Genomic DNA, 14,789 nt, shown 5'->3' with positions numbered 1-14,789 from the left:
CGTGTATACAAAGTGACAACAATGTACCTGCAAATGAAAAAAAGAAATTTTTTTTCTTGAAAGTTAAAAGTTTCGTGGATTTGCCCATATAATTATAAATATTGAAGAAAAGAGAGAGAGAGAGAGAAAGAGGGAGGAAGACTTACATCTTTGTAAATTCGATACTGATCAATGGCCCATACTGTAGGTACGTGGGTGGTAAGTAACTGCGATAATGAAACATGTTTGTTACAAGCTCGGGCACAAATTAGTCTGGTTTTTCCAACAGCAGTGTCCCCCACAACAACGCACTTGACCAATTCTTGGTGGGGTTGCTCATTGTCCATCACCGGCTATCTCCCCTTTTCATCCAATTTATCTTGTCTCGTTCCAGTTCGTTCCAAATTCTAACTGTTGCTTCGAAAATAATTGTTAACCCTCCCGGGATACGCGTCCAAAACATTCGCCCTGTAAATAAAAAAAGAAGGAAAAAAAAGTAAAATACAATAACAATTTTTCTTCTCCTTTATATCTATATCTGACATGTGTAGACTTTTCTGATGGTAAACCACATCATATTTCACAGCAATGTTCATCTTTTTTTTTTATTTTTTTTTACTTCGAAAATTCTCGGCACATTTTGCAATTTCAGGTGATTTATGGATCTGTACGGTATGCCAAAAGGGAAATGGAATTGTGAAGAGTATATTTCTTTGATTTGTTTGCCCTTTTCAAAGAAGTCTACAAATTTAACGAACGTAGTAAATTGAAATATTGTAAAATTAAAAAAATATGATAAATGTATTACAATTTTATTTTTAAGAATGACGAAAATAGAAAAATTTACATATAGCTTCTTATCAATTTTCCAGTATAGCTTTTGGGGTTGGAGGCGACTTTTACTTAAGAGAGTGCGTCGAACGGTCTTTGAAAGTATTTTAAAATCTACACACAAAAAAATGCCAGTGTAATTTTACTACGTCGGACGTTAGAAAAAAATGACCACGCGTCGGACACAGTAAAAATACTTTCATCAAGTTGTAAATATACAAACCGGAAAGTTAAAAGGTTACATAACCTAAAAGTTGTTTTTTATATTTTATAAATTTTTCACTTATTCTGTTTCTTTCAGTTAAATAAGTATACTTTTCTTTTGTAAAATACCATTTTATGATATTACAATACATAACAAGTAGGGGGTCCTTTATGTTTATTTCATAAACATTATGCTTCCTCATTGTGTGAAGCAAAAAATTCGCTTCCTCGTGAAGGAAGTAATGAATTTGTTCAATTCAATTGATTGATTTAAAAACTTTCGAATTAAAAATGTTTTAAATTAATTAAATTTTTTGAAAAATAAAGAAAATTTTAATTAATTTTGAGTGTAAAATAAACTTTATATATACGAATCGATTCGTTTTAATGCAAGGAATACAATTATTTTATTCATCAACTTGAATTTAAAAAAAACACAAAATTTTTTAGCTAAAATATGAATTTTCGATTTTTCAATTTTTATTAATTCTCAAATTTTAAATCAAATCTATACTTTATATATACCAACCAATTTGTTTCAATGCAAGGAATAAAATTATTTCATATATAAACATGAATTTAAATAAACACATCATTTTTTAGCTAAAATGAGAATTTTTGATTTTTTAACTTTCATTAATTCTTTAAATTTCAATCAAATCTATACTTTATATATATCAATCGATTCATCTTGACATAAAGAAGACGATTATATTATATATTACCTTAAATTTTTCGATTTAAAAATTTTTTCAATTAAAAAAAATTTTTTGGAAAAAAGACGATAAAATTTTTTTTTTTTGGGTATTTTTAAAAATCCTCTCGTCATTTTTGAGAGATTAATTTGTTAAATAAGCCTACCAAATTTTATCCAAATTCATTAAAACCTGTTAAAGATATCGTGTTCACAAAAACGATCCACACACACATACACACACACACATACATACATCCGGACAATTGATCAGGATCTCATATAACATGTTTCTATATAGAGGAAAATTTGTTTTCACCATTTTTAAAAAGTTTATAAACGAAAGGACTACATAGCTTCCTCCACGAGGAAGCAAAATTAATTAAAAAATTCGCAATTTTATTAGAAAGTTAGTGTTATTTGTAATAATTTAAGGTGGTTTAAAAAGAAATAATACATAGTTGCACATATTTTTTTCAAAATAAAGTAATTTTGACCAGCATTTTACCCATTTTTCATCCATATATTTTGGTACACTTAAAGTGTATACCAAATTTGAAGTCGATTCATTAAAATTTGTTCGAGTTATCGTCGGACCAAATTTTGTCTACAGACATACATACATACATACAGACAGACATTTTTTTAAGACCCATTTTTTCGGCATCAGAAAGTCTCAAAACGTCGAGATTCACTGAAATTAGAGAAGGCTCAAAATCGCCCAAATGTAATACCTTCTCATTATGATGAGAATTTAAAAAAATCATTAAATTTTTAATTTTGAAAAAAAACAGTTTTTTAAAAATATTTCAAAAACTATATTATATGGGAATTTTTGTCAAAGAGAAAAAAAAATGCGCAATAAAATTCTCCATCGGAATATGTTTACAAAAAACTAAAATTGAAAAAAATAATTTTGTCTACTCAGGGGCCAACTAATTTGAGCGTCAGAAAATTATAATTGATTTTTTGATTGGGACCCTGAATTTGGTAACACTATAGTGGTTAGAAATGCCTACACTTTTTGTCCTTTTCTAACGCACGTGTTGTCATGGCAACACGCGTGACAAAGAAAAAAAAGTGTAGGCATAATTATCTAGCCACGGCCACAAGTGTTCAACTGTCAGTTACTGAAACATTGTCATCAGGGTTCGGAATCTAAATTACTATGTACAATTTACAGTAGAACATCCAAAATGTGACATCACTTTTTCGAGTGAGATTTTTAAAGGCATTTACACGCATCTTACTAATTTAAAATTAGATTTTTTAAATATTTCTGAAAAATACTATTGTAGAACAAACCTCAAATATGATTTGAAAAATATTTTTAACCTATAAAAACACTTATTATTTTCTTTTTTATTCTACTTATTATGCAAATAAAAAGTTTACCTAATGCTATATATAATAAAATTATTCCATGTTACTTTTATCTGCAACCAATAAAAAATTTGATCATAGTTTTATTATTACAAAAGATATGACATAAAAAAATTCGTTTCTATTTTATATATAATTTAAACTTTTAAGACTATTATATGACGAACGTGAATATATATGAAAGCAAATAATAATATAAAACTAGAACTCAATATTTTGTAAATAAATATGTAGTAAGTAGTAAAAGGCTGTTTTAGTCAGACTTAGTATTTTTGAAATATTTATAATAGTATATCTATAGTAAATGGCAGTTTCAACCCCCCCACAGCACCTAAAATTTTAGCAATATTGCCAACATTGACTCAATAATGTCACTATGTATTTCTGCAATGTTGCAGCAATTTTAGAATATTGAGGCAATGTTGCGAATATTGTTGCAAGTTTAGGTGCTGTGTGGAAATGTTTTGAATTCTTGTAAAATTGGTATATGTCAATTCAGGCTTCGAAGTGACACACTTTTCCACTTTTTTGACACTTTTTTTGGTCAGGGCTACTTTTTGATACTAATTTGGGCAAAAAGCTACTAAATGCTATACTTTTTTCCAAAAAAAGGTAAAAAAAATTGACAGAATTCAAGAATTTTAGTTTTTTTAAATGAATTTTGTTGATTTCAAAAAGCCCTCCAATTAATGAAATTTATTATTGAACGCGTGAACTTTATATGATTAAATGACAACTTCTCGCAGCTTGATTGATATTGTCATAAATGGCCAGCCATAACCTACAGGTTTTTCTTGACATAACCTCAAAGATTTATAGGTTGCGACGTCACTGTCTATGAATTTGAAGTCAGATTTTCAAAATCCAAAATGATGGATCCAATATGATGGTAGAATTTTTAAAAAATTACACTAGAACTCCCGAACTATATTCTGCCGTGTTTTCTAAAAACTTAGGTAACTGCAAAAAAATCGAAAAATGAGTTTTTTATATCGTTGGAATCGTGGAAAAAAGATACACCTGTTAATGCAAATTATTTTTAAAAATTGTTAATATTATTAATAATAATTTTTGCATAAATAATTGAAAATACCGGTAACTGCAAAAATTGATGAGTGACAATTTGAGAAACTTAGGTAACTGCTATAAAAACTTGGGTGTCTTTGGGTGTTGTGACGTATTTTGTAGGTCGTGATTTGAAGAACTTAGGTAACTGCACCAGTGCCTAAGTTTCTCAAAACACGGACCTCATTTTTCGAGCCCTCGTCGCATGGAAAACTTAGGTAACTACAGAGTGCTATCAGAGCACTGTAGTTACCTAAGTTTTCTATGCGACGAGGCCTCGAAAAAGGAGGTCCGTGTTTTGAAGGACCAAGTAACTGCAAAATCTTATACATTTCTTTAAAATTACAATGTTTTTTGTGCAATTAATAATTTATAATGACAATAAATAATGAAATAAAAAACTCCAATACTATATATATATAATTATACCTAAATAATAATTTATCAATTATTGAAAAATTAAGTATTAATTTTAATAAATAACATAAAAGCATTAATAAATTAAGAAAATGAAGTTCAGTAATATGTTTATTTCATGATTAATATATAATTAATTTAGTTCAATTATTTAAAAAATTAAAATCGTTTTTAATTATTTAAATAAACGTTAATAAAGCAGCGAACTACATTACCTACAATAATTTGACTTTAATATTGTAAAATTAAAATAAATTCAATCATTTAGTTTAATATTTGTAAAAAACAATAATTCTAATGATAACTTTCGCATCTTATTAAATAATTACACTTTATTATATATTATTTATTTTTATATTATTTTTCTTTATTTTATTTAATATAATTATTTAATATATTTTTACTATTTTTTAATTTTTTTTATGTATTTTATTGTATTTTATATTATTATTTAATATATTCTGAGTTAATACAATATTTGACTCTAATATTGTATAATTAAAATAAATTTAACCATAAAATTAAATATTTGTAAAAAACAATAATTATAGTGACAACTTTCGCAGCTTATTAAATAATTATAGTTTATTATTTAATATATTTTTACTATTTTTTGCCCAGAAAGATGAAAATTCTTATATATTCCCTGCAGTTACCTAAGTTTTCTGTGCGACGAGAGGCCTAATACGGGCGCTCGTAGCACGAGGGACCAAGTAACTACCAGTTACCTAAGTTTCTCGTGCGACGACCCTCGAATCAGCATACCGGTAACTACATTTTTAATAATTTATTGAATGTTTAAACAAATACAACATTTATTTTTACATAATTAAAAAGAATAAATTTAGACGAATCGAAGGAACAAAACGGCATTTAAAAATTTTAATTAGGCTTTGCGGTACATATCAATGAAGTTTAAACAGTTTTTCGCGTTTTTCTCGTAATCTTTCATTCTGCAGTTACCTAAGTTTTTAGAAAACACGGCAGTATTGAATTGCAGGCTTCGAAGTCTAGTAGGAGACCAAAAAAAGTGTGAAAAAGTAGCATTTTGAAGAAAATAAGTGTCCTCTAAATTGAAAAAAAGTAGCAAAAAATAGCATATTAAAAAAGGAAGTAAATTAGTTTTTTAAGTAAGAAATTTAAGTGAATATATTTTGTTGCCGAAAAAATTGAAAATAAAAATTACTAGAATTAGGAATTCACAAAATTTTTATTAAATTTTGAAATAAACATGAAACATGGAAACATAATAGCTTTTTCTTGATATTTTACATTAGAAAGTAAAACGCACTTATTCATAACATTTTGCATATAATAAAACGTAATTGTTAAATAATACTTATAGAAGATCTTTCATAACAGTTTTTTAAAAACGCGATCATCATTTTGAGGAGTAAAAGAAACAACTTCTTTCACCTGATTACACGGTGCTACAAAAAATTTTTTTTAAAAAAAACTTCTTATGAAACCTATTGGAGGTTGTAGGTCACAAAAAACTAAGAAGAATGGTGTATATAAAATTCTCCAAACACCCCTAAATTTTCATTTTTGAGCCAGAAAACCATTTTTACGTATGTTTACGTATGCTGTGAGACAAATATACGTTTATTTAACTCAAATATATTATATTTGATTAAAATAAAACATTTCTCTCAGTGAATAGTTATATAAAAATTCATTAAAAATTTAGTTATTTTGACATAATTTAAAAACTTATTTAACTGATTAGTTATTATAATTAATTATTAGAAATATTACTATTTTTTTGAAAATATTTTTTGTTAACAAATTATTTATTTTTAAGTAATTCGAATTTAGAGAGCAAATTTAATATATATCAATATAGAAAGAAACCCGTTATTGACATTTTTTTTCGTTAATAGAAATAATCTTACGTAAGATTTCATTCAAACCCTCTCCTTTAACCCTTGTTTAAGAAATCGTATATATTCAAATAAGAAACCCCTTCTTCTCAGCTATACATATATATAGATATAGTAATAAAGATGTTTATTTTTGTTTTTTAATATTGTAAAAAGTTTATATATAGATATAGTTATACTTAAACTCTTATGTAAACAATTAAAACAAATAATGAGGTACGAAGTAATTATAGTATATGTGTAAGAAAAAGATTTATCGATCATCAATAATAATGAAGTAGCTATGATAGAATAATGGAACAGATGTCAGAGCATAAGCAACATTGTCTATTGATTTGACCCCGCAGAACCACCCGTGTATATGTATTTTAGAATCGAACACATCACTAGAACTTCAACCTCACCTTAACCCTCAACAAAACTGCATGATGTACAACTTTTCAGTAATTACTGGAATTTCTCAATTCACATTTTCAGATGTTAATGACCTATTTTACACGTGCGGAATTTCAAGTGAGTCATGGATTCCTAGAATTATATATAAAAGAGGGCTAAATCCATTTTACATTTCAAAGGTATAATTTCCTTTTAACGATTGAAGGAAGAATTCTGATATGCGCTTTAAATAAAATATATATTCCAACCTGCAATTGTAAAATTTAAATGCAGGATTTCAATTCAAAATTCAAAATTAAATGTTGAATCGATATAAAATTAAATGATATATTAAAATTTTTATGGTTTAATCGAATTATTAAAGGGAATATTATATTAGGTATATATAAATTCTGAATATAAATAAGTATACACTGAAAAAAAAATTATTTGGTTCAATCAATATAAATTATTTGAAAAATATTAACTTGGATCAATTATTTTTTATTTCCATCTAAAAAATATATTATTTGATTCAAATAAGTTCAATTAATTGAATTACAATTATTTCCTTCAATTACCATATTTATTTGTTTTAAGTAATTTAAATTTAATCCAAATTATTATTATTATTATTATTAGATACGATAAAATAACATATTTAGGTGTAGTAAATATTTATTTTGTTCAAATACACTTAGCAAAAAAGAATTATTAATTTTTATATAGAGATTATTTGAACGATTAAGTTTAATTTATTACAGTTTGTAAATTTTGTTTTAATATATGCAAAATAACTATCACTTTCATTTAAATATATTTTTTGTTTGAATAAAAATAACAATATGTTTGATTTAAGCTGAAGAGTTAGAGCTCTGACACATGGAGCAGATTATTAGAATAGATTTTAACCAATCAAAATGGAGTCTCTTACGGCAAAAAAATTACCTTGTCGCAAGAAATTAAATTTTGATTGGTTAAAATCTATTCTGCTATTCTGCTCCATGTGTCAGAGCCCTAACTCTTCAGCTTCTGCCTGAGCAGAATAGAAACGTAACGGAAACGGGAAGAATGAGTTAGAGAAGGATAGACATATTGTTTGTCCTTCTCTAACTCATTATTTCGGTCCGATTACGGTTACGTTTCTATATTCTGCGTTGGCCTATAATCTCCTCCTTTGTGACAGAACCCTTAGATAAAGGCGCTTGTATACCTCACCAATCCCGAGTATATACTTCTGTCGTGTACCATTGGAGTTAAAGAGACAAAAGATATTTCCGTCTCTTTTACTCCAATGGTACACAACGCAAGTATACTCGGGATTGGTGAGGTATACAAGCGCCTTAAGAATGGGCGCAAGTAAATTTCCACTGAAATTCTAGTAGAAAGTCCGAAATATGCTATATATTTATATTTTTGACACCTACCTCACTCTGCTTTTCTCTATTGTAGTTCCCTGCCATGTTTCAAAAAAAAACCTACCATTCCCTGCAAAATGTCACAATACGGATGTTTCACTGATTATTTTATGTTTAAAGGCCTAAGCAGAATAGAAACGAGAAACGTAACCGGAATTGTAATCGTAAACGTAACCGGAAGAATAAGTTAGAGAAGGACAAATAATCTATTTATCCTTCTCTAATTCATTCTTCCGGTTGCGTTTACGATTACAATTCCGGTTACGTTTCTATTCTGCTCAGGTCTTAATGGAGGTTCTACAATGGGTTAAAATTTTGGAGTAATGATTTTGTTTGGTACAAGGAAATCTCGCTGTTCTACTCATTTACCATATAACTTAACGCAAAAATAATAAAAATAAAGCAATAAATAGTAAAATAATGTATTACATCATAATTCATTCAGTGGCCAAAAGCTCGAATTGGCGCTGTTTACTGGAGCACTGACGCACTCAAGGAACGTCTGTGTATGCGCCGCCATGTTTGTTTTTATTTTCGTTTAAAAATCACACTTTTTAAACTTCATTTTTTAATAATTTAACCCAAAATTATGTATTTTTCGGAGAACAGCGAGATTCCTTGTACCCTAATCTATAATCTCTCAAAATTTTAGACAAAAATCTTTTCTCATTTTAGAGTAAGATGTATACTACCAAAACACATTTTCCCATACTAGGTCACGTGGGAGGCTCCAACATACCCTTAAATCAATTATTTTTTATTCAATATTTTAACTGCATATCAAGAATATATTAACTTTGAATGAAACAAAATTTACGTTTAAATAAAATATATTTTATTAATAAAAATGTTTTGAATAAAACATAAATATGGTTCAACTAAAAATATCATTTTCTCAGTGTATACATATATTTAATGGATATTTAAACAAGTAAATCATTTATTTGATCTAAATAATTTTTTTTCAGCATAATATTAACATATTTGATAATACCGAAATATTTATTGCCTATTAAAATTTATTTCGTTATTGTATATTAATTAATATATACAGTATAAAGCAAAAATATCTGTCCGATATGATTTTTTTTTATTTGCTAGTGTAAAATAAATGAGTCTATGTATATATAATTATTATGGCGCAATGCAGAATATCAGAGAGGTCAATGATACCCGAGTAAAAAAAAGAAAGTAACAATTTCTTTTACCATTGTATTTAGAGTACTTTGCCAAAAATCAAAGGAAATTTTAAGCATTACTCATTGTAGAGATAAAATTGAAATTTTTGGCTAGACTACTAGTTTAGAGATGTATATATATGAGAGGCAGATTTTTTAATTTTAAACTTGTACTCGTACTAAATGAGTTATAAACAAACTAATAAATATTTTTCTAAACTAACAAAACCATAATTTAAATTCTATTATAATTTATATTAGAAAACTTATTTATTGTTTTTAATTATTTACAAATTAACAATTAAAGATTCAAAAAAAAAATAATGTAAAAAAATGTCTTATTAAATAACGCAAAATGTTATAGAAAATTTATAGTTAAACTGAAAAAAAAATTTATTTGATTCAAATAACACATTTTTTTTTAATCGAAAGTATTTCAATTTTTAAAGAAGGTTAAAGTATTTTAAACTAATATTTCAAGAAACTCTTTGCATAGTCTGAAGGGTGGATATCTTGAAAGTGACAATAATATTAACAATTTAAAATATACTTTTGCCGTGAAAAAGTCTATATATATTTATGTCCATATACTCTTTTTTTTAAATATTGCAAAAGTCAAACTTTCTTTCAAGTAGAGTAAAGAACAATTATAATATGACAATTATTTAACCGTTTTCCTTCTGTTTTCTTTTAAATTTTCAACTATATTCTATTTATATTTTTATATAATTGTTTATAAAAAAAAGTTTTAAAATAAGTGGTAAAAAGTTGTAAAAAAAAAATTAGCAATAATGTTTAGAAATGTTCGAATTATAAAATAAATGAAAATAAAAAAAAAATTTAAAAAAAAATAAAAAAGAAAGGTTTTTTCTATCAAATACGTATAAATTTTCCTTATTTTTCATATAATGTAAAAATTTTATCCATAAATAGTTCAAGATAATGTTTTTTTTATAAATATTAATAAAATAGAATTGTACTTTTGATAAGAATTTTATATAACAAGATTAAAACAAAAAATACTATATCTTTATAATATTTATCGTAATAAACATTTATGACGCATTTAATGTTGAGTTGTTTCCCATTAAACAAATTTTTTATTTGATCGAAATATTTTTTGTTTCAAAAAATAATGTATATTAGCATTGAAAACATTCATTACTTGTATTAAATAATTTAGTTTATTCGAATCAATGAAATAAAATTATATCAAATAATTTTATAATTGCATCAAATAACCAAATATTTCAATGAAATAAATAAATAAATTTTTTTGAAATTAATTTATTAGATTTGAATTTTATTAGAATAAATTAGAATTAGAATCTTATTAGAATCAATAAATTATATTTACTTGATCTAATTGAAATTTATTTAATTTAATTAATTTAAATTATTAAATTTATTTGAATCAAATAGATATTTTTTTGATGCAAATAAAAATATATTTTATCCAAGTAATTATATTTCAAATAATTTGAATTAATTGAACCCAAATAAATTATTTTTTCAGTGTAAATAGGATTGTTGAAAGTAAGGGTTGTGGTGGATCTCTCAAGGGATTTGGTGCTATCACCATCGCATGCAACACACGGAAATCATGGCACAGTTCAGTATATGCTTAAAAGCGTCAATGTAACGTATTAATTCCGTTACGTAAGTCATTGACAAATGGCGCTACACGCGATAGTAAACCAACACTTAGCAGCTTTTTAATATTAGTTTCCCCTTTTTTTTAACGAGAAACTTTTTAATACACCGCTAATAACATTATTTAATTTAAAAAAAAATATTAAATCTCAAGCACATTAAAAATATTTTTTTAAATTTAAAAAATATATAATATAATTAAAAATATCACAACTTTTTAAAAATAAATTTTAGTGTATCTAATTAATTATTATATTTGGTTAATTCTTCTATTTTGATATTTGAATATATAATATTCTTAATTCGAATATTCTATTTTAAGCGTTCCTGAACTTAAATTGAATAAATAAAGGGTTCAATTTGCTCCGAAATAAAGATCCTGTTGACAGAGTCAATTAAGATAAAAGATAAGATTGATGTAACCAATTTGTTAAAGTTATAATATAAATGGATATACAATAGTGCAATATTCAATTTAGTTGTTGCAAAAAATAATTTCACGTGACAAAAAAAAAAAAAAAAATAAGATACAGAATATATATTTTTATAACCAGACGGAGAAAAAATTATTTTGTTTTGACAACAAAAACATTTTGTTGGATATATTTTTTTTGTTATTGCAATAATTTTTATTACTAATGCTTTGATATTATAATTATTATTTATAAGTTATACATTACATTGTTATTACATTTTTTCTATTGTACAGAAAAAATGTAATAACAATTGTATAACAATTAAAAAAGTCAGTAAATTTTAAGTTTTGTAGAAATTTTATTGTAATTAAATTATTTTTTTAATTATTTTATTCTTATTTAATTTTATTAACATTTAATTGTTATTAGCATTTAATTTAAATTTTATTAACAATTATTTATAAATTCTATTGATATTTAATTCAATTGTTATTAAAAATTATTGTAAAAAATTTGTTACACATTATAATGTAATTCAAAAATTTTTATTGACATTTAATTATTATAAATTTCTAAAATATTTATTACCTAATTATTTATGTTATATTTAACTGTAAACATTTTTCAATAAATATTTTAGTTGTAAAAGATGTAATTTATTATTTATTTATATTTACGTCACGGTAACGTGACAATAATAATGTTCTTAAATAATAAATTTTCATTTTAATAATAAACAATGTCTCATAAAAATTCGTGATTATCTCTTTTTTAAATTCAATCAGTTTTGATAATAATTTAAGGGGAGGGACCGGTGAAATTTCAATCCATCGAAATTAATGTTGAATAAAGGGTGACAATTTTTTTTCTCTGTCATTATTTGAGATTTAAAATTATTATGTATTATTAAAAACTGAAAGAAAAAAATTTAGAAATTTTATTTTTTGAAAATATTAAAAATTTTAAAAATTCATACAATTAATTGTTCAGAATCATAAAAAAAGCCTAGGAAAAAATAATAAAAATTGTATAGAAGAAGTTGAATTTTTAAAGAAGAATCATTAAAATTTAAATTAAACAAACATTTTTTTTTTATTTTTCAAAAATTTTATTTTTTTGGAAAAAATTGAAATTTTTTTAACATCCATACGATTGATTGTTCAGAATAAAAAAAAACCGTTTCAAAAAATTTGCTAATAGAAATTGCGACAGAAGTTCAAATTTTTATTTTTTTAAAATTCGAAGTTTTATTTAAAAAATTATTAATGAATTATCAGTTTTTTAATTTCCAATATATTATAGTTTTAAATACTCAATATTGTCAGAAAAAACAATTGACAACCTTAAATACTATTAATTTCAATAAGTTAAAATTTCACTAGTCTCTTCCCTTAAAGAAAAAAAAATTTACAATTTTCTTAATCTAACGAAAATCTAATATTTATATTTTTTTAAGACAACAATAATTTTGCATAAATATTTTAAGTCTACAATTTTTTTTTTCCCATAAATATTTGAACAAGAAAAAAATGTCGTGGGAGAAAATTTATTAGGATAAAAACCAAAAAATTTTCTATATTGAAGAGAAAAATAAATTCTGTAATTATCTGATGTGAACTTTTACATTTATTACACAGCAGAAGAGATATATAGGTTATAAGACAAAAACATTATAAAGAGCAAAAAAAGAATACCGCACAATCCCTCCTAAATGGAACGACTCCCTGGAGATAAAGAAATAAAAGCCTATATAGAAGTTTCGCGCTTTAAAATTCTAGGGCATCTGAAAAGTTAGGCGAGAACCTACCTTTAAAGCTGTCAGGTCGAAGACGGGAATCGATGTTGCGGATTGGGAGCAATGTTTCCTCACGTGAGTGCCTGAGTGGTCCGTCGACAGAATGCGCGAAAAACACTCGTGAATTTAATGATTTCGATGAAGGATAATTCTTATTTCCTGATTATTAGCCGGAATAAAATACAGATATTAAATGAATGTTGATTCTAAATTGTAATTAGATTTGCCAAATGATTGTATTTTCATATATACTGAAAAAAGGGTTTTGGTATTAACAACCAAACGTTTGGTTGGTATTTAAAATTTTTTTTATTGAATCAACAAAATTTTTTGTTGTCCCAATCAAACTTTAGTTAGGACAACAAAAATCATTTTTTTCTAATTTTGGTTGCGTAAAACAAATTGAGACAATTAAAATTTTGTTAATTCAACAAAAAAAATTTTTGTTGCTTAAATACCAACCAAACGTTTGGTTGTCAATACCAAACCCTTTTTATACAATCGGTATTGTAATTAGCACATTAACAAATTCTGATGATTTTGGTATTTTCGGTTATTGTTCTGTACAATTATAAAATATATTTTCAAATAACTATAACTATTTGTAGTTATTTTCTAGGTTAACATGATTCCAATAAGAACATCTCTCTTAAAAATGGAATTTGGAAAATAGATAAAGATGACAATCAATATTTATAAATACAATTCAGAAATAAATAGCAAACTTTATAGATAATCGATGATACTAAACAATTATTAACAAACACATCAATAGTACAAATTTTATCGTTTGATAAAAATAATATTTAAATAAAAATAGTTGTGTTAGTAAATAATTGATAGTATCACAAACAGATATAATTGAAATAATCAATGAATTATCAGAAACAATAATTTTATGATTATGTGACTTGAGATGATTCTAGATGTGAAACAGAATCTATGATTTTAATAAAAAGGACACACCTGAGAAGTGCTTTTTATCCTGAGTAATACTGGGATGCAGATTAACTCCTTGAGGGGTATTTAGGAGAGGAAAGGATTGATAGGAGAGGATAGAGGACAAGAAAAATGTTGATTGATAGCAACGTCACGGTTAAACCGTGTCGCGGACAATCGCAGACTGAGTCAGGTTCCCGGCAAGCGCGCCACTAAACCCGATATGTTATCCCACACTTCGCAACCACCCACCCACATTGGTTTCAACCAAAAACCTTTCTTCGAATCTTGGTAATTCTATATATATGTATATATAGTTTCTCAAAGGGAGGATATTGCTGCGGAAAAAATCTCGTGCGTAATCACTTCAGGGTGTTTATTCAGTATACGTTACTTCCGGATGAAAAAAAAAATATATGGGTGATTCTTCAGAATCTGGGCACTTTTTGATAATAGTAAATATTTTTTAAAAAAAATTTTTAATTTAATTTTTTTCACACTAACTACATTAGTTATCACTAAAAAAAATTAATCAATAAGTATTTGAGCTTAAAAAAAT

The 14,789-nt window shown here is 25.3% G+C and overlaps 1 protein-coding gene across 4 annotated transcripts in view; it reads right to left on the bottom strand.

Annotated features, from left to right (window-relative positions):
* LOC127279680 (rho-related BTB domain-containing protein 1) overlaps nucleotides 1-14,455 on the bottom strand; it is a 37,412-nt gene extending 22,957 nt beyond the window's left edge. For 2 of the 4 annotated variants that reach the window (XM_051302194.1, XM_051302197.1), the window contains exons 1-3: nucleotides 14,258-14,455; nucleotides 13,304-13,450; nucleotides 147-447 (exon numbers count right to left, since the gene is read on the bottom strand). In XM_051302194.1, the coding sequence (XP_051158151.1) occupies nucleotides 147-326 (180 nt within the window). In that variant the 5' untranslated portion in view covers nucleotides 327-447; nucleotides 13,304-13,450; nucleotides 14,258-14,455. The remainder of the gene's footprint in view (nucleotides 1-146; nucleotides 448-13,303; nucleotides 13,451-14,257) is intronic. The other 2 variants (XM_051302196.1, XM_051302195.1) reach the window with 2 other exon arrangements.
* Nucleotides 14,456-14,789: the final 334 nt, after the last annotated feature.

The sequence above is a fragment of the Leptopilina boulardi genome, unplaced genomic scaffold, assembly GCF_019393585.1.
Source record: "Leptopilina boulardi isolate dan_hultmark-lab unplaced genomic scaffold, ZJU_Lbou_2.1 LbouV2_221, whole genome shotgun sequence".
Classification (NCBI taxonomy): domain Eukaryota; kingdom Metazoa; phylum Arthropoda; class Insecta; order Hymenoptera; family Figitidae; genus Leptopilina; species Leptopilina boulardi.
Note: the sequence above shows the minus strand (reverse complement) of the source record. Positions and strands in the feature narration are given on the sequence as shown.